Source organism: Centrocercus urophasianus, unplaced genomic scaffold (genome assembly GCF_019232065.1).
Source record: "Centrocercus urophasianus isolate 14NV4802_14NV808 unplaced genomic scaffold, USGS_Curo_1.0 seq_5, whole genome shotgun sequence".
NCBI classification, from domain to species: Eukaryota; Metazoa; Chordata; class Aves; order Galliformes; family Phasianidae; genus Centrocercus; species Centrocercus urophasianus.
Window position 1 is genome coordinate 9,859,492 of NW_024885088.1, and position 20,349 is coordinate 9,879,840.

At 42.1% G+C, this 20,349-nt stretch overlaps 1 protein-coding gene across 1 annotated transcript; it reads right to left on the reverse strand.

The window, feature by feature from the left end:
• Window positions 1-1,362: 1,362 nt before the first annotated feature.
• Window positions 1,363-19,050, reverse strand: ARHGEF5 (Rho guanine nucleotide exchange factor 5). Its single transcript, XM_042834891.1, has 15 exons — window positions 18,016-19,050; window positions 15,525-17,907; window positions 12,698-12,779; window positions 12,262-12,326; window positions 11,748-12,010; window positions 10,776-10,936; window positions 10,265-10,417; window positions 8,764-8,893; window positions 7,755-7,829; window positions 5,729-5,818; window positions 5,251-5,405; window positions 4,139-4,300; window positions 3,664-3,734; window positions 3,235-3,339; window positions 1,363-2,966 (listed from the first exon to the last, which is right to left on the reverse strand). Exons 1-15 carry the CDS (start codon window positions 19,048-19,050, stop codon window positions 2,812-2,814), a joined length of 5,085 nt encoding a protein of 1,694 aa, XP_042690825.1. The 3' UTR covers window positions 1,363-2,811.
• Between the last annotated feature and the right edge of the window lie 1,299 nt (window positions 19,051-20,349).

Genomic DNA, 20,349 nt, shown 5'->3' on the forward strand with positions numbered 1-20,349 from the left:
AACAGATCATCCTGGATGACATGCTGGATCACATGAGGAATGAGCGTGTGATCGGAGACAGCCAGCACAGCTTCACCAGAGGAAAGTCATGCTTAATCGATCTGTGGCCTTCTATGATGGAGTGATGGCTTGGTGGACAAGGGAAATGTGACCTATGTCACTTACCTGGACTTGAGCAAGGCCTTTGACATGGTTCCCCACCACATCCTTGTCTCCAAATTGGAGGAATGTGGATTTGATGGGTGGACCACTCAATGGATAAAAAACTGGTTGAAAGGCCACAGACAGAGGGTGGTGATTAATGGGTTTATGTCCAGGTGGAGGCTGGTAAAATGCGGCACCCGCAGGGGCTGTCTTGGGACCAGTGCTCTTTAACATCTTTATCAATGATGTAATTGAGTACATCCTCAGCAAGTGCTGAGTGGTGTGGTAGACACAGCGGAAGGAAAGAAGGGATGTCATTCAGAGAGACCTCAACAGACACAAAAGATGGGCCCAGGTGAACCTAATGAGGTTCAACACAGCAAAGTGCAGAGTTTTGCACTTGGGACTGAGGAATCCCAGGCATCCATACAGACTGGAAGGAGCGGTCCTTCCAGACAGCAGCCCTGCAGAGAAGGACCTGGGGGTCTGGATAGATGAAAAACTTAACATGAGCCAGCAGTGTGCTCTTGCAGCTCAGAAAGCAAATGGTATCCTGGGCTCTGTCAGAAGAGGGATGGCCAACAGGGACAGGGAGGTGATTGTCCCCCTCTACTCTGCTCTTGTGAGGTCCCATCTGGAGTACTGTGTCCAACTGTGTGGAGCCCCCAGTACCAGAAAGAGCTGGTGGAGAGGGTCCAGAGGAGAGCCACAAAGATGATCAGGGGACTGGAGCACCTCCCCTACGAGCACAGGCTGAGGGAGCTGGGCTTGTTCAGCCTGGAGAAAAGAAGGCTGCAGGGTGACCTCATTGCAGCCTTTCAATACCTAAAGGGAGCCTATAAATATGAGGGGAATCAAGTCTTTTAAAGAGTAGATAACACCAGGACAAGGGGAAATGGTTTTAAGTTGAGAGAGGGAAGATTTAGGTTGGATGTCAGGGGCAAGTTCTTTACTATGAGTGATGAGGTGCTGCAAGCCCAGAGAGGTTGTGGATGCCCCATCCCTGGAGGTGTTCAAGACCGGATTGGATGGGGTCCTGGTCTAGTATTAAATGAGGAGGTTGGTGGCCCTGCCTGTGGCAGCGGGCATGGAGATTCACGATCCTTGAGGTCCCTTCCAATCCTGGCCATTCTGTGATTCTGTAAAGGCAGAATGTTATACAAAAGGAAAGCTGGAAATATGAAGATAATTCTTTAAACATATTAAATGCAAGAAAGATACAGAGTTTTCTTTGGTGTATTGATTCATATACGTGATGTTGTATTAACATAACTGCAGCAGCAACAATATTTTACAGTTGAAGGCATGTGCTCAGACAGGTTCTGCACAAAAGCAGGACTACATGTAAACTGGACTTACAACTGGAGAGTTCTACAAATACAACAGAGTCCCTGGCACATATTTTGACTTTATCTACAGTGGCAAAATATCTCAGTGTCTACCACAAGTGTGCAAAATGGTGCATGCAGTATCATATCAGCTGTAATAGTTAGGACAGCAGGAAAATGCAACTTCATTCCAAATGCCTAGAGACATGGTTATTTTGTACAGTGCATGTACCTACATGTCAGATCTTTATAAAAAGTAACTGTTCTACTTTGAGTGGGAGGTAGAGTAGAAAACAGGGCCATTTCAGATGGCTTAGTGGAACTCTGATTCAGGAAAGAGGGGGACTGCTGTGAAACAGGTTCTTCAGCAGTCAGTAGGGACAGGACAGCCATAAACTTGAGCATAGGAAGTTCCGTACTAGCATGCAAAGGACCTTCTTCATGGTAAGGGTGATGGAGCACTGGAACAAGCTGTCCAGGGAGGTTGTGAAATCTCCTTCTCTGGAGATATTCAAGACCTCCCTGGACACCTATCTGTGTAGCTGGCAGTAGGGGACCTGCTTTGCAGGGGAGTTGTACTCGATCTCTGGAGGTTCCTTCCAGCTCCTACAATTCTGTAATTCAGCTTTATACTTCTTAAGGTGCAGAAAATCATAACAGTGACTTCCAAAAACTTTCTAAAACTCAAGTGTGTATTCTAATGCTACTGAGGATTCTTTATAGCATGCTAAGACTTAGCGCTTCATTGTATCTGTACCTTTTAAAAAGAAAAGAAAACAGTAGATGTGTATGATCAAATAGATCCATTGTTCCAAGTAGAAATTATAGAAAGGAGATCAATACTCTCAAGACATGAAGAGGATATTCAAATGGAAAATTTTCCTCATCTTATGTTGTGCTTTGTGCTTAGCGCCTTCTTTCTCAGAAACTCAAAGCTCTCAGTAGGCTAATAATAATCAATTTAGCCTCACAACATCCAGTGAGGTAGGTAAGTATAAACCCATTTCACAGATAGGAAAACTAAGGCAGAATTCTGAAGTAACTTGCCAGTGGTAAAATCAGAATACATTTCCAGGAATCCAGATTCCATTGCTCTGTACAATTAAAGTCACTCCCTACTAACACAAAGCAAGCAATACATGCAACATTTTTCCCTTCTGCTGCTGTGATTCTGGTGACAGGAAGGAAGTGAATATATTTTCCCGGTTGAATTCCCACTTTCTTTGGCAAAAGATTCATCTGTAATACACTCTTTGCAGAGGTGCTTATTCCTAGAAACAATAGAAAAAAGATGGTTTCTCTGTAGCAGAGAGACTGCACAGGTTCAAGAAAGGTAGAATTATTTCCTGCAGAAGACTTGCTGCTTGGCATTCTTCACACGTTGTTCTTCTTTCAGGTTCTTCTGCCGTGCATGTTTGCTGGAGATGAGCTCCACATGTTCTGAGGGGAACCATCCCCTCTCCCTGTCTGAAAGTCTCACTCCTTCCATCCATCCTGTAGGAGTGGGGACAAACACAACATGAGGCAAAATAGGTGAGGATTTTTCCATTACTCTTCCCTCAAACCTCACTCCAACAAAGCCCTAAAGCCCCTTTCAGCTTCCATATAAAATTCTTTAATGAAGATAAAAAGTCTCTTCATTCTTTCAGATGAACAACCACAAATGTGAAGCTCCTTCTGAAGCTGGATTGTGCTGTTAAAAGCTTTACGCTACTTAAGTAACTTGCTAACCATAATTTTAGATATCGTTCATTCTGCTCACCATCATTGCTGTATTGCATAACCATGATGATATCTGCTTTCTCCAAAGCTAGCTCATCATTTTCCCGAGCTTTGTACATCCTTATGCATTGAACCTGTGGTGCATCTAATAGGAGAGGAAAGATCATAACAGTATACAAGAAAGTAACAGTAAATCTCTATGTATCAGCCCAGATGAGGAAGGGGATAAAAGATTGCCCAACCACTGAAGAGCAGAGAATTGGATGGGAGAATACACATCTTCTACCAAATGAGGAATAAAAAATAAGTAGAATGACTGACAGAACCTGGAACTGAGGAGAAAAAAACATGAATATATTTTAATTACGTAAAGGAAAATATTCTGCCATGGAGTCATTCTGGGATAATCCACCTTGCAGTAATTCCAAGTTGCCCACTCTCCTTGGTAATAATAGCAGAGCAGTCTTACCAGGACATTCCAGGAGGTCCAATTCCCCTTGTGGAGGAACCAAAGCAGAGATCCACCTCAGTTTCTCACTGCTGAAAAACATCACCAGGTATGTGTCAGATTTCAGTGTGAGGGACAGCAGTGTAAGAGTGCACGTGTATGTGTGCACATGTCCATCCTCACAGGAGGGTCAGCAAGTGGGTCCTTACAGAAGTAGGGGAAGAAGTGGAAAAAAGGGTGGGACAAGGCAAAACTCCCATTTTTTCAGGCTGATGGTATGAAATGACATTGTAGTATTCTATAAGCAGCTGTGATGAGAGAGGAGCAACATGATTCATTAGGAACTCGTTATGGCAAAAGGATGATTTCTGAGTTTCCATTCAGCAGCTGTGCTTTATATTTCAGCATATTGGTAGTTAAGGGACAACCACTAGGCTCATAGGAGGTGACTGGTTATGGCATTGGGACATATTAAGGTAACCTTGAGTGAACTCACTGTGTCTCTGTGCGAAATAGAAACTCCACTCTCTTTCCCTGGCAATTCTGAAGTAGAAAGAGACGGAAAACATTTTTGTTTGTTCCATGCAGTTTCATCTCACACTTTTCCCCACGCACATCTGAGAAAGCAGCATGATCAAACACAACAAAACGTCCACCCCTGCAGGTAAAGAGGAGGAACAAAAATTGTGAGTATTAAGGTGATAAAGGCTAACAAGTAAGTACATGTAATTGCCTGATGTTAGGAAAGCAAGAAGCTTTTAATGATTACTGATCTGCTTCAGACACCGTAAGCTTTGTTTTTGCTGGAAATCTGAGAAGGCAAGAGAAGATTTAACTAAAAGGGTAGAAATACAACCTTTGCAAACTCTGTCAAGATTTTATGTAATAGATTACAGCATAATAAAAACATCATCTTTTCACCCACCTTTTTAAACTACTTTTTCTGTTTCATTAATTTGTACATTCATGAGACTTCATACTATCATTTAGGAGGAAATTATTCTCTGAGTATGTAACAATCAGAAAGATCAACAAGATGGAAAGGTGATACTGGAGGTATAATGACAGGGGGACTAATGCAATAGAAAGATGTTGTAAGGCAATGAAAAAGGACTGCTTACCTGTCTCAAAGATTAGGCTCACAGGGGAAAACTCCACAAAGGAGGGATCTTCTGAAAGAGATCCTTCCACAGTGGCAGATAGCCCTTACAGGAGGTCTAAGAGAGGTGGAGCCAAGCTGTCTGTGCCTGCGCTCCCAGAGCTGACCAAGTCCTTTCCCCAGGTGCTCAATCAATGGTTCAGGCCATAACTCCATAGTTACCATACAGAGTATAACTATAATAAATTGCTATTAAAGCGTTTCATATTGTAGAGATAGACAGAATGGAAATATTGTACAATGAAGTGCCCAGTTATATTGTTTTGTTTATATTTTGATAAAACATCAGGAATGTCACTTAAGTGATACTCACGTAATGCAAGGTTAGGAAATGACTTGACAAATGCCGCCACTTGCTGGCAGCCAGAAGGAACTGACTCTAATTAAAGCACAGACCCAGAAGGATGCATTTTAGAAGGGACAGCAAGAACTGTGGCTGAAGCACTCACTCCTTTGGCCGAGATAGGAGCAGACAGTCATTGAAGAGATGTAGGTAGATAGGACGCGTGGTGACTTTCCATTTTGGACTTGGAGTATTGAAGTCCAGTGCTGTTAATTCACCACACTTCACAAGTCGCCTTGACTGTGAAACGAGTGGGAATATCTACAAGACAGAAGTAATATTTATGTGAGTTGTATGCAAGGAAAAAAGTATCCATGAATTTTGGATTTTGATCTTTCTATAGAGGAAGCATACTTTCATTTCTTCAGCTGGACCAAGTCAATTTGTCTAGAGACCTTCAACTGAATTCTGACACAAGTGTTTGGGTAAGGGAAGCACTGATGAAGAATTGAGCTGTGTAAGCTGTTGAACCAGCATATCAATGTATACAAGGGAGGAAAACAAAAGAAAGCACAAGTGACTTTGTAAGGAATGAGATGAAAGATAGTAGGCTAGAGGAAGGCCAAGGGCATGGACAATCTCACCTTGCACTCAAATTCTATCTTCTGGCTGAGGTAAATCAACTCTTCAGTGCTTTTCATGCGTTGAACATTTTCATTGCAGTCCTTGATGAGCTGCAGAGGAAAACAGGTGATAGTGAGGTGCAGCACTGCCTACTGGAATCAGTATTGTTCCCAGGAACCTATGAAGAATCATTAAATTACAATTCTTGGGCATCCTCCTGAGGGGAAAAAAAAAAAGAAAATTTCAGGCAAGCATACTAAAACTTATCCATACCTACAATGACTGTTTTTTTTTTTTTTCATTGAAGTTTTCATCTGAATTTCTTAAGAAGTCTCTGTGATCTTAATAATCCTTCTGGGTTCCTTCCAACTGAGGATATTCTATACATATTGTTTTAACTTGGGGATACTAGGAGGGATAGTAGAGACTTCCTTCTCCTTTCAGATAACAGAAGTTTAATTACCAGTTATTTGGATGGAGCTTTTATTTGATGCTCCACTGTAAAGACAGGAGGATGACAGCGTAGCAGAGGTGGCTTAAACACAACTAAATTGCAGAATTCCATGTATGATATCTTACTCACCTGTCTCAGACCGTAGTATTCTGGGATCTGTGCAGAAGGCAAGTGCAGTTCTTCAGATTTTAAGGAGCTATGCATCATGTAGAACTGGTTTTTAGATTTGTGGTATAGTTGCAGAGTAATTACAAGAAAGGGAGTGACACTCCAAGAAGGTCAAATGAAGACTAGACAAAACAAGGGCACAAGGGCTACCAAGGAAAAAGTCAATTTTGCAGTACAATTTGCAGGTAACAAATACTCTCAGAAGACATTAAGTCTTGCCTCTTTAATAAACAGAGAGTAAGGATGAATGAATTAAACACCTTGAGATTTTTTTTTTTTTTTTTTTAAAGAGCAAGATCTTCTTGAAGAAGTGAGTGATAAGTTGATAGCTAAATAGAGACAAAGATAAAGAGCACAAGGAGAGATAACATTTAGGAGACTGGTATAAAGGACCAGTGAAAAATGCTTTCAGGCTTCCTGTGGTATGTTTGGTAGGTTTCCAACACCTTAGGACAAGGCCATGGCTATGACTACAAACCAAAGACTGATAACAGCGAAGTATGGGATCATGTGAAATAACAGGGTAGTCTCTGTCCAAAAAAGAGACCTACTTTCCCCACAATAAAGTTCTTGCTACAAACTTACTGTTGCAAACTTGCTTGTTTACAACCTTGGGATGGTGTACCTGCAAGTCCAGCAGGCATAAAAGGATGCCTGAGAGAAGCTTCAGGGGGCTTTTAACTTTCTTCTATTTTCTAGTTAGAGAATTCAACCTTTGGATGAGCTCACCCCTTCCCCTCATCTATTCTCCAGCACTGGTGGGCAAGCACTAGAACTCCTTGAAATGGACCAGTGATGTCTTTCTTTGTCTCTCATTCTTTCTCTACTTCTCTCTCTCCCCTTCTTTTTCCTCTTGATCTTCTTTTACTCATTTTGTTTAGTAGCCATTGCCTAAATTTACCTTGAAACACTTGATAAGTGCCAAAGTATCCTTTACCCATAACATTGATTAACTGTTGTTAGAAAGTTGCCTAATCTTGACTTGAAGTAGTTGATTTATCCTTGTTAGAAACTTGTTTAATTTTGCCCTGGACTGTTATTTGAAACTTCAATGAATCTTCTTGCATAGTTCCTGTGAGTAACTATCTGACTCCACCGCTTTGGTGACTCATGCAGAGAAGGGAGTGCCCTATTTTGGGGTCTCCAAAGATTTACCTCCCTTGCAACCCACTGATTGGACAACTGGAAAGATGAATCCTGACTTAAGTGTTATTGGCAAAGATTCAGTTGCATCCCAGCTAGGTCCTGTCTTAGTGCTCAATGCAGAAGATGCACAGGAACATAGTAATTTATTATAGGTGACAATCAGTAATATGGGCCATTGGCAGGGGTGACAAGTGTGAGAGTCAATAGAAAAAGCATATACCGACATTCTGAAGCTCTCCAACTGTGTATGGCTGTGGAGAACAGGTTGACAGCCTTACCTTTTCAAGTGCATCATAGGCCTGTGTTGCTTGCACTTCCTCCTCAGACCCAGGCCGAGTTCTCTTCAGGATATTCTGCATGAGAAAAAGCATTTTTCATAATGTAGACAAGAAGAGCAGAGCTCTCAGAAGGGCTCAAGAAACAAGGAGACATTAAGATATAGCCTCAAGAGAGACTGAAGTAGTGGTAGGAGATGTGGAGATAACAAGGCCAGAAATTTAAGATGCAGGATGCAGTTGACAAGCTGCACTGAACAGGGCATCCCTGAAAATTTAAATGGAGTTAACTATCCTCTGTATGTTACATGATATAGGAGACAACCACTACTCTGAGCACAGTCTTAAGTGCAGAATAATTCTTTGCCTGATACCCCTTTTCTCCTTTCCAAAAGAGGCTCAAATAACAAAAAAAAAAAGTTCCATGGAAGTGCTCAAGGTTGATTCACTGGGGACTTGCATGTTGACTTAATAGGAGTGTCCCAGAGAGACAGTGTTGCAGGCAAAGAATAGAGACAGACCGCCTTCCAGAGGGCAGCCAGGGAACATGTCCCTTCTAGAAGGAAGCAAAAAAACAAAAAACAAAAAACAAACAAACAAAAAAAAAAAAAAAAAACAAAAAAAACTGACAAAAAAAAATTTAAAACACGTTCAGAGTTACTCAATTAATTATTCATTGGTATGTAATTGTTGTAGTGTTACAACTAAGTCCTAATAATATACAAAAATATATTGCCTCACAAGAGAGACTGTATCCAATTAATGGCATTGATCTAACACACACCCATTTATCATTGTACAAATGCCTGCTTTATTTTTTGAAATGCATATTCATAATAAATGCAATGGAGTTGCTTTAGTGCATCTAGCCAAGCTTATCACACAGAGCATGAAGAGCTCTATGCAGCCCGTCCTGCTAGTGCTTGATGCTAGTTCATATTTAGTGACTTTCGGACTTGAAGAAGGGTCAGATTAAAAGAAAGTGTAGAAAAACTGATAAATGAGCAGTAACCTGCAGGAGGAGTTTAAGTCGAGTGATGCGCTGGAAAGGGAGGATGAGGAAGGATTTAAGTGAGAGGCGCTGGCATACTGGATCACTTTCCAATCTTTCCAGGACTTGTTGAAATCCTGCATTTCCACTCCTGTGGGAAAGTAAATGAGAAAGCATATGCAGGCATCAGAGCAAATAAATAGTCTTTCTAGCAGAGAAAGAGTACCAGATTTCAGTGAATGTTGAGGTATGCCAGTCACTGCAGTCATGTTTTGGTCCTGGAGCAAGAAATGTCAAGAAACTGGACCACTCAGCATAGTCAGAATAAGTATAGGTTTCTAACAGCTATAGGAGGGCAGCACTACAATAAAGATCTTGTTTGATCTTTCCTCTTTGTGGTTTAGTACTCTGGAACAACCAGAAGTAGCATCTATGTTTCAGTCTCACCTACAAAAAGGGTACCTTTCACAAAATAGTTGTGGTTTGTATCCTTTCTTAATACCAAATGGCCTAGCTCCAGGGGCTTTACCCAGGGAGTGGAAAAGCTGCTCCCACAATCTTGCTACTGCTGGGAAGAGTATTACACCTGCCTTCCTCTCTAATGTGTTGCTTAATGTCTTAGAAACAGCCACTGCCATCCAGTTTTCTGTCTTCAGCAGCAGCAGATACAAGAACAATGGTACGCAAGTGGCATCTACTGCCAGAACAGTCAAATTCTATATCCCTGAAGAGTTGGAAAAGAAGCTTTTATGCCCAGTAGTATCTCACAAGTAGCCATTGGGCCCACAATACCCTAGATGATATTCTGAAGGTTCTTTCTGTGCAGAACTGAGCCTTCACTGAAGGAAACCAATGGTAAGACTAAATGTCTCCCAGTCAGCAGCACCCAGAGCACCCAATGCCTGAATGACTTGTTTCAAACAGTGACATCAACTAGGATTGTTTTTTTACTGATTATAGTGCAGAAGTCCTAAGGAAACTTTGCTCATGACTGAGCCTGAGCAGTGCTTGATTGTGCCACTGAGTGCAGAAGACAACAGCAAGAGAAACTCATGATGCTCTGGCCTTAAGATTTTCAATCCATTTCAAACACTCTTGAATAGCCAGTTCAGATTTAATGGCAGCAACCATACTTTTCTTAACTATCACTTTCAGGTTCTTAATAGTCTGAAAACCACATACTGACAACAACTGTCTAGAACAATCATTTTTGCTCTAAGGTTGTGGCAATTGCCTTCAATAGAGTATTTCTACTGAATGTTATTCTCTTACATTATCTCAGTTGTTCTTTTTCTCCTCTCAAAAGAGGAGCCTTACAGAATCTCAGACCTTCTGTTCCAAATGCTACTGAATTGAAGAAGGCTTCTACCTTTTCTTCTGGAGATGTACTGCAAACAGATGTACCAGCAGATGTACAACAGATCATACTTGCTGTATGCCTGTCACTTGAAACAGTGCACATCAGAAGTGCAGCAAGCAAACAGGAGGCTGTAGAAGGTTTCAACAAATTTTAAAAACTTACAGTAACCGCTGGAAGGTTTGCTCCTGGTATGTCTGGTTTGTTACATACGGTAGATAGACCCTGCGGAACTCAGGAGCATGTTTCAGAGCCACATCACATACATGGAAGGTGAACATGTCCTCTTCAAACTTCTCTTCCAAGTCAAAAAGGAAACTGCAGCACACAGTTGTGGTGCCATAGAAGGAGAGAGAAATCTATGTTTAATGACTTACATTTAATTGATTTCAAATCAGGTACTGTCATATTATGTCTGTAATCTTATTTACTTATATTTGATTCAGGATTGTGCAGCTGCACCGTCTGCACATATATTTTGTAAAAGCTGCATTTGGTTTGGACTGAGGTCTAGTTACTTGTTTGCAGTCAGTGCCACTAAGACATGGCAGCATTTTGAATATTCTGACTCTGTAATGATCTCTGAGCACAGTTATATCATTTCCAGTTGTTTGAAGGCTGTAATTTGCACTTCATGGAGGGTGTTAGATGTGGAAGTAAGGGGCTGTAATCTCACCTGGCACTGACATCACGTACATCCTGAAGGCGTGAGAAAAGCCACTGACGCTCCTGATTGCTGAGAATTGCCTGGAGTTCTGTTGATCGCTGGAAGTGATCCACTGCCACATTTAAACTGCGCAGATAGGAAGCCTCAGACATTATCAACTCAAATTTGGCCTTGAGAGAAGAAAAAAGGGAGCAGAACATCAGCAGACCAGGCAAGCCTGCAAGGAATCTTATTAGGTGGAGATGGGATAAAGCAAGAAAACTTTTTAGTATGCGATGTGTGCAATTAATTACAAAAGAAGAGAAACTTCAGGAATGAAAGACAGCTTGCAGTATGACTTAAAACAATAGTTACCTGTTCTAATTTTAGTTTTCATTCTTAGACTCCACTTTCCCCTATGTTATGTGCTCCCATAAATTATCCAGCATCAACACTGCCTATGTTCTTTTTCTCCTTCATGTTTCACATGCTGTTGTTTTCTTCCTCTTTCTCAGGGTTCTCCCATCCACTTGTTTGTCCCTCCAATCTTCCTTAACCTGTTACTCCATGTACCAATTTGCCGAATACATACATATATCTTCTCATTCCCCCTCAGCCCTGCAGCACATGTGGGTCAATTCTCTCATAAGCTTAAGTGTGGGAGAAAGCTCAGTTTTCTATTTAAGATTCTATTTTGCATCAAATTTGTTCAAAATTCCTTGTTTTCTCTTGTTCCAATTTCCTAACATCTGTTTTCATGAAGTTAAGTGATAGAATTTTTATCTTATTTCTGTGCTTCTTCTACCAACAATGCAGAACTTCAGCATTGTATTACTTCATAAGTACTGACACCACATTCCCAAACTGCTTACATGACACGGTGACCTCTGCATTCAACCACTGCATTCCCACATCAGGCATTTTTGCTTTCCACTTTAACCACCGTCCTCCATCCTCCTTGACTACAAGCCACCAATCTACCTTATTACATCTATCCATTACCTCTTGCAGCTTCTGCTCATCACGGGACATATTGAGTAATATTCTGCTGCCCCGGATCATGGGGATATCCTGCCAGAGGGATGCGTTTGATGACACTGACAGACGTTGCAAATATGAGTCCTGGGGAGACAACACTTTCCTTCGTAGCCTCGGGGAGCTTGGCAAACTCGATTCTGCATCCTCTGTAAAAGAATCCACTCTCTTCTGGCTTTGAATGGCCTTGTTCAGAACCACATCACTGTACTCCTGATATAGCAACTTTGCTGTGAAGAGAGGCATATATTTTTACACTTTCTATGAAGCTATCTGCCCTCTACTTCAGTCTGGAGAAAACTGTTAGGATAACATTAAACCATATGTATCTACTATCAGCCAAGTGGTGACCATGACTATGGCTTCACTGCCTCCACTAAACACTCCTTTCTAATGCTCCCAAGTGACAAAACCAACAGCAAGGGTGGGAGATGACAGAAGATAGTGGTCTGCCATAGCACTTCAAGCAGAAGGTACTTACAGGAGTTGATGAGTTTGGAGTGCCGACGTTTGAAGGTCCCCATTGTATCTGCAGGTTTCTTTTCTCTGTTAGGAAGTAAGGATTTGCAAACACAGAGAAAATGAAGAGCACAGTGCCAGTGATGGATAACCCAAATCTTAGTAATGGATCTGACACAAGGCCCTCTCTAACAAGCTCAAGCTCCACATACTTTACGTTAGAAAGAACAAAGTTTGGCTTGATGGAAATACTGTCCACTGGACAGAAATACTTCTGCTGCAATGGAGTCCTCTCCTACAGGACATGGAGAGGAACACAGCTGTAAGTCACTTTAGCATAGTGTTCTACTTATTATCTTCATTTGGATCCCTTAGAAACAATGGTAGAGCATCAGGTATCTGTGCTACACAGGCATGAGGCCAAAATCAATGGAGCATGGAGCCTTTAAGAGACTTACCGCAATATAACTGTTTCTGAATTGACTGGTGGTTCCCTGTGCACCTTGTGTACTTCTTCCTCTGAATGAACAGGACAGACTTCTGTTACATAAGATAATTAGAAGGTAAACACAAATACAAATGTAGAGTCGAGCTAGAATCACAAAAGACACAGATACCCCTTATCATACCCTATCTATGCAACAGTCTTAAGTCTACAGCACAAATGCCCTCCTGAACTTTATTTCTGGTTTTTGTAATCCTTGGCATTACTTATACTTTAGAACTATAACTTAGTTACATTTGCTTTTCATACCAATAGAAAGGTTGATACTTTCAGAAGTGACAGTATCTCTAAGAGCACAGACTTTCAGTTGCCTAAGCAAAGCTACTGCCTGCAGGCCCTATATTTGCAAGATGCCTTTTCCTTTCCTTGCCTTTCAGCAACTTGGGCCAAGTATGTGAGAATCTAGACTTGCTTTTGCAGATGTTGAGCTCCAAAAACTCCCAGTAGCATCCAGAACAGAAATACCAAACACCTAACAAAATTACACATTCCTAGAGTCTTATAAAGGATGACACCTGCATGAGTATGATAGGTGTTATCCAAAACTTGCATTTATGTGCCCTGATTGCTTACAAACTGCTGTTTGAGACAGCATCTGTTTATATTATAAAATGAAGAAAAGGGCTTCCCTTTCATTCTGTGAGAGGTTTAATTAAATGAGTGGAGAAATTACATATACATTCATCAGAAGCAGAAAAAGGAAGTGAGACTAGAGACTGAGCTGTAAATATAAGTCAGGGAAAAGAACTGCTGCTTTGAATGTTTTAAAATATTGAACAAAAAATGTACAGGTCGAATACATGAAGAAATTTTGATTTGAGTGTGCCACCAAACTCTTTGCACCCCTCAGCCATTCCCTCCTTTCCCTCCATAACAGAACTCCAGCACATTGTGGAGGTTGGAAAATAAACTTATTAATTTCTAAGAAAAAAAGCCAGCATGTTTAAAATATTGTATGAGGGCTACTCCAAAACTACTGCCTTCTATTTTATTATGCTGGCCCACAACATCCAAGGCAGATCATGATGGTGTGAGAGATATAGAGATTCAATCCAGATTCAACCTTTCCACCAATATTCTGTTACATTTTGTTGCCATGTAGTAGATGGCAGCAGAGGGCAGTCTGATAAAATGGCTTCATATGCTCCAGGTCAGATGCCAAGGTATGGAACTGAATTCTTTCATACAGAAAAAATTGCACCTTCTGATATTCATTGACATTTGCTCATGTTTATGGAGATCGAACAATGGATGTTAGCAAAGTGAGGCAGTGGGTGGTGTGTTAAAGCAGGCACAACAGGGTCACCTCCACTAGTAAAGACTTTACAAGTGCATCATGCAGGCTTCGTTCATTGCTGGCAAAAATGCATAGCTATTGGTGGTGGCTATACTGAAAAACAGTGTTTTGCAGCTAAGAATTAGCTCTATCAAATAGCATTATTGCTCTCTTTGTTGTAGTTTACATGGAAATAAATAGGAGGCATTTTCATATAATATACATATAATATATAGGAGGCATTTCAAATAAATAGGAGGAACTTTCAGAGCAACTTGGTGTCATCTGCAAACTTACTGAGGGTGCACTCAATGCCCTCATCCAGGTCATCAACAAAGATATTGAAGAGGATAGGCCCCAGCACCGACCCCTGGGGAACACCATTCGTGACAGGTCGCCAGCTGGATTTAGATCCATTCCCTATTGCACTTGGGCTGCAACAACCCCAGGCAACGCTACAGGCTTGGGGCAGAGTGGCTGGAAGACTGTGTAGAGGGAATGGACCTGCGGGTATTGATTGATGCTTGGCTGAATATGAGCCAGCAGTGTGCCCAGGTGGTCAAGAAGGCCAATGGCATCTTGGCTTGCATCAGGAACGGTGTTGCCAGCAGGGACAGGGAAGTGATTGTCCCCCTGTACTCAGCTCTGGTGAGGCCACACCTCGAGTACTGTGTCCAGTTTTGGGCCCCTCATTGCAAGAAAGACATTGAGGCCCTGAAGCAGGTTCAAAGACGGGCAACAAAGCTGGTGAGGGGTCTGAAGCACAGGGCTTATGAGGAGCAGCTGAAGGAGCTGGGATTGTTTAGTCTGGGGAAGAGGAGGCTCAGGGGAGACCTTATTGCTCTCTATAACTACCTGAAGGGAGGTTGTAGTGAGCAGGGGGTCGGCCTCTTCTCTCCTGTAACTAGTGATAGAACTAGAGGGAATGGCTTCAAGCTGCACCAAGGGAGATTTAGGCTGGACATTAGGAAATACAATTTTTCTGAAAAAGTGATCAGGCACTGGAATGGGCTGCCCAGGGTGGAGTCACTGACCCTGGGGCTGTTATTTAAGTGCAACAAAACACAATGGCTATATGATGGCAGCAGAGGTGATTAACAGCTGCAAATAGCCCCACAAAAAACCCAGCTCTAGCAAGTAGGCTAAAATTGCTCACGTTACTGTGTAAGGGCAGCAGATCAATAAAGACAGAGAAGGAATAGGAAGTGAAATAAGGTCTCTACTGCATGTGTTAGTGCAAGCAGGGGAACTAATTCCCCGTGTGCAGCAGGAAGCACCTATCATGGGGTAGCAGACAGGAGTTTAGGAGAGAGCAGTGTGATAGCAGCCAGGAGATGCACAAGGGGCTGCAGTTCCAAGTACTGCCAGAAATGCACAAAAACACTGCCACACTTTCAACTCTCATGACTTTCTATCACATTGCCTATTTAACTACAGGCTTTTGATAACTGCATTAAGTTTTGCAGAGTGAAGAAGAGTAGCTAGAGATGGAGGATGGACTCACCCTGAAAGATGTCTGGTGGTACAGATATCCTTTTTAGGCCCTGACGGTGCCAGTCCTTGCTTTTCACTCTGCACTTACTCAGACTTTCTTGACTGGCTTTTGGCTCTTTTGCAACTACCCCAATTGTTTTTTTGTCTGGCCAGCTTGATGATTTTTCCAAAGGTAAATGTTTTGGTACTTCTTTTGATTGAGATACCAAACGGTATTTTTCTTGTCCTTCTAGCCTTTGTTTTACTCTTCCCTCACTTTTTGCTTTCTCTGTAATTGTTGAAGCGCGGATGTTCTTTGTGTCCACATCAAAGAGGTCTGTCCGCTGCACCCACTGCAGCTCTCCTGATACCTCATCTTCTTGGCAGATTGTTTGAGCAGTTGGTGGTGATGGAGGGCTTAGCTGGAGAAAGTGAATTGGATTGGTGAATGCTAGCATTGGAAGGGACTGTACAGAGTCTCTGCTCTCTGAGTCTGTGAATGTTCCCAAATCTTCCAATGAGGACCAAGAAAGGTGGTCAGGTGAGGATTTTTCACACTGTATACCCTCATGCTGAATCACTGTTTCAGTGCTGGTGTCAGAACAGCTGGCCAATGCCTCATTTCCAACAGCAGAAAAGCCTTTGGCCAACAAACTGACCCCTGAGTCATTAGAAGTCTCTGTATCTCGGGTACCCAAGTCACAGAAATTGTGCTCTTTAGTTGCTGGAACAAAGACAACTTCGTCTGTAAGACTTTTATCAGGAGAAAAGTTGGCAGTGTTAGCATCAGATACAATAGCAGCAGTCCATAAAGGATGGCTTATAGTAAGGGCTAGTAAGTCATGATCGTCCATATTACAGTTCAGATGTGGCTTGGAGTTGGGTACAGGAGTCAGTGTCTCATGACTCTCATGAGCTAGAGCCTGGACACAGTGACTGGCATTAGGTGCAGGGGCCTGAGCTTGAACAGGGCTTGGGACATGGGAAGGAAGGTGTTTGGCATCAGGCTCAGACACCAGAGTTAGGCTTGTGTTAGGCTTAGGAGACAGAGGTCGTCCTCCCTGGTTTACAGCAAGGACCGTATCTCCTTCAGGGGGCCAAGTTAGGGTGCTCAGGATGCTTGAGATTCTAGATCCAGGATTCCAGTCAGACTGATCAAATAAAGGTATCTGTTGTGCTTTGTGAAACACATTTGTTCCAGTTTCATTTTCTTGCATAATGGCACTTTCTTCTGGTGGATCTTGGTACTGAAGAATTGTTCCTGGTTGGTTCAAGGTAGTGGAAGTCCTGACCCATGTTTGAGTTGATTCCAGAGGCTCTGTAACAAAAAACAGTGTTTCTCTGTCTCCAGGAAGGCTCTTCTTTGCAGGAAGAGAGCTTGTATATACTACAGAGAAAGAAGATGAGACACTAAGGTCTTCATGAAAGTCTTCCTCAGGAGCAAGCAGTTCATAGGAACCACTGCCCTCCTCTGGATCAGCAGTTAAAACAATAGTTTCCACTGATGCCAAATCCTGCATGCACACAGAAACAGCTTGGTTAGCATGCTTCTCTATAGAGTATGACAACTTATTCAAGCTGGAACTAGGACAGTCCTTAGGGTTCACCAGGGCTCCTCCACCAACGTCCTCTTGCTGTGGGCCAGACATCGAAGCCACAAAAGTGAGCTTTAAGGGTAAATTTGAAACAAAGTCACAAAACTCAGCTTTTCGTAAGTTTTCTGCAATGGGATGAGAATCCACAGGATCATTTGGGTCCATCTTCTCAGTACCAGTGGAGGAATATACTTGAACAGAAGCCTCATGGCCCTCTATGCTAGAAGGTGCTGCCACTCCTCCACAGTGTGGAGCTTCTCCTTTGTCAAATATCTGGGCAGCCTTTCCAGGTTCACTACTGTGCTCACCCTTCCCACCCAGCTTTATGTTGTCATCCCTGTCAACTTCTACACTATTTTGACTGGTCATGGAAAAGCGGACAGTGTCTTCCAGCTCTTCCAGGTCAGAGATACGGCACACGTGCAGAGGCACCACTGGAACTTCACCCATTAGGTTCAGGCTCTCTGATGGGAAAGGGCTGGCAAAAGGTGTCTGACATCTAGAACTCACTGCTGTGACTTGAGCTTTGAGCAGCACACTCTCACCAAGATGCTCTCTCATGAAATCACATTCCCCAGGAAGTGCTGTTCCAGTTTGCTCAGCCAAGAAGACATTTTCCAAACTACAGAAGTCCACTTTATGCCTGGGCATATAAAGTGTCTCTGAAAGGAGAGCTGATGCCAGTGTCTTCAGTCTGAGCTCTTCCCTCTGTTGTTGCTGTTCCTGTTCATTTTGTTCCTTTTTTTCTTGCTTTTTGGGCTTCAAAAATTTTCCTTCTTCTTGCATGTTCTGGTCTTTGCACTCTTTCTTCTCTTGTTCCTGCTGAAGTTCAGCCACTGCTTCCTTCTGTGCTGTTTCCTTATGTTGTGAAGTATTCATTCGTTTAGCTTTTTTAGCAGTATCCTTTTTGTAGAAAACACATGATACTGAAGAGGTAGGTCTGCTGTCTGTTTTTCTGCAATCATCTTCAATATGAATGCATTCAGAAGTGGATGGGTTTTCCTTAGGAATCATTACTGACTGCTGGTCTTTGAACAGCTTGCTACTAGTTATTTCACAAGCTGAGATGTTTCCTCCTGTTTGTAGTGAGCTTATTTGGCTGTCATTTGTTAAGGTGGAAGTCAATTGATAGCAAGACTCTGTATTTTCTTCCCAACTCTGGAGCACTCTTCTTCTTTCCTTACCATCTTCAGAAGTGCAACGTTTAGCCATGTCCTCTGCTGTTATCTCCAAGGTAGGCCATTCATCAATTGCCAGTGCCACCTTTTTGCTGTTTTGCTTCTGCTCTGCACTAGCATCAATCTCCTGCAAAGATTCTACCTTATCCAGAGATGGCTCAGCCTTATAGTGCCCCTCCGAAATCGTTTTAAAAACCAAGAAGCACTTAGGTGCCTCTCTCTGAGAGGAAATGTTATCAGCCAAAGGAGATTTTTGATACTGGGCCTGAGGATCTGAGACATGAAAAGCCAGTTCTGTATGGGAATGAGAACATTCAGTGCTGAGGTCCACAGACTGTGGGATGGCACTGCCATTAGCCGGTCCATCCTGGATTGGGCTGAGATAGGAAAAGTCCTGGTTGCTTTCCAGGTCAGCCAGTTCCCCTTGCTTAAGTTTTAATGAACAATCCAGTCCACCCTCTAAAATCATTTCTCCATCCCATTCTGAGAGTCTCTTATGAGGATCTGCATCACCATGCTCTTGTTCCAGTACTGCTGGCACTTTTTGTACAGGATTTGAGGGTCTGCCTGGCATTTCTGCTGCTTCTCCTGGAGCAGAAAGACAGTCCGCAGGTGTGCTGAGCTCTGCTCCCTCTGCAGAATCCAGTGGGCTGATGCTCATTTCAACTGATGCATGAAAGGCATGATGCTGTCTTTCAGCTACTGCAGAATTCCAGGCTTCCCCAGCAGTGCTGCAAGCTTCCAAGGGAGTGATACTTCCCTTGCTGATTTCTTCAGAGACCATCCATGATGCATTCAGATAAAAAAGAAAAAATCATTCTTATGTTAGTACTGCAGAATGAATTAGTAGAACTAATTGGCTTGAGAGACTTAAAAAACATACTAACACTGATGAGGGAAAAGAAAACAAAATACATACTTACGTGTTGAAAAAAACTGACTGAGGCAAAAACTACAGGCAAACACTTGAGGTGAGCTTGCAGTATAGGATTATAACTCCAAAATAAAACTACTAGTGCCTTTTAAGTTTTAAATGCAAATGCAGAAAGTGACTTCAGCCAGGAGTAAAGATACTGATCATTCTGTACATGGGCAAAGTGCAATTTATGAAAAGTATTGGCTGTGGTGACTCCTCTCAAACCCAGAAGGGAAACTCAGAAATCAGGACAAGAATATAATAAAAGTCTCCATTAATTTTTTTGTCACAGAATGGATTACTATTCACCATCTCTTGTAGTGACTTGCTGAGATTTAAAATCTCTGATTTCAGCAATGCAGCACCTGTACTGTGGAACTGATGGATCTCTTCACAGATCTCTTTGTATGTATGTGAAATAGAAGAATTTACTGCACCTCATCACAGGAATTCATTAAGAAGTAGGAATATAAGAATGTGATTAATACATAACAAGCACATGACATAAGATAGTTGAAGGCTGTATAAGCTATACAGGTGGAGAGGAGTACTCCTGATGCACACAGACATAACTACAGATAACAAAGAGAAACAAAATGAAAATTCACATTATCAGTTTTAGTTTAAAAAAAAATCACAGGATTGTTGGACAGTTTCTCTAAGGACATAGTAGAATTTCCTATCCATTACTGCATTTGAAGTTCAGACATCGCATCTGAGAAATGTCTATTACAACGATGGTAGAATCTGATTCATTGCTTTACTTTTTCTGGATTCTGCTTATCCCATGATCAAAAATCTCAAATTTAAAAAGATGTAAGAAACAGACAAACTTGAGTGGCTCCCCCTCCTTTCTTTGGCTTCAGGGATGCACTTCCTCGTGTTCCATGCTTTCTTCCCTATTTTCAATTCCCTGCTTATCAGAAATGGATAGTCACAGAATCAGGTCGAACCAGTTGGTAAACCGTTGACATTGCTTCATGTGCGCTAGGTACACCTACAGTCACACTAGTTTGTAAATTATCTTTCAAGAATCTGCTGCAACATGTAACCACAGTGAAGATTTCTCCCTGAACAAAGCTTCAGTGTTCTCCTCCTTCATCCTGTTAAGATTTCTAGATGCATAGTTCTGTATCTTTTTGATCAAACAAACCATTCCACACTTCT

Bases quoted from the DNA above. Each gene is read 5' to 3' on its own strand.
- ARHGEF5 (XM_042834891.1), bottom strand. From the start codon at position 19,050: ATGGTCTCTGAAGAAATCAGCAAGGGAAGTATCACTCCCTTGGAAGCT. The intron at 12,011-12,261 runs GTAAGTACCTTC...CTCTCTTCACAG, and splicing joins CTCCAAACTCATCAACTCCT to CAAAGTTGCTATATCAGGAG. The intron at 10,937-11,747 runs GTAATGGATAGA...TCTTCTCTCAAG, and splicing joins ATGAGCAGAAGCTGCAAGAG to GCCAAATTTGAGTTGATAAT.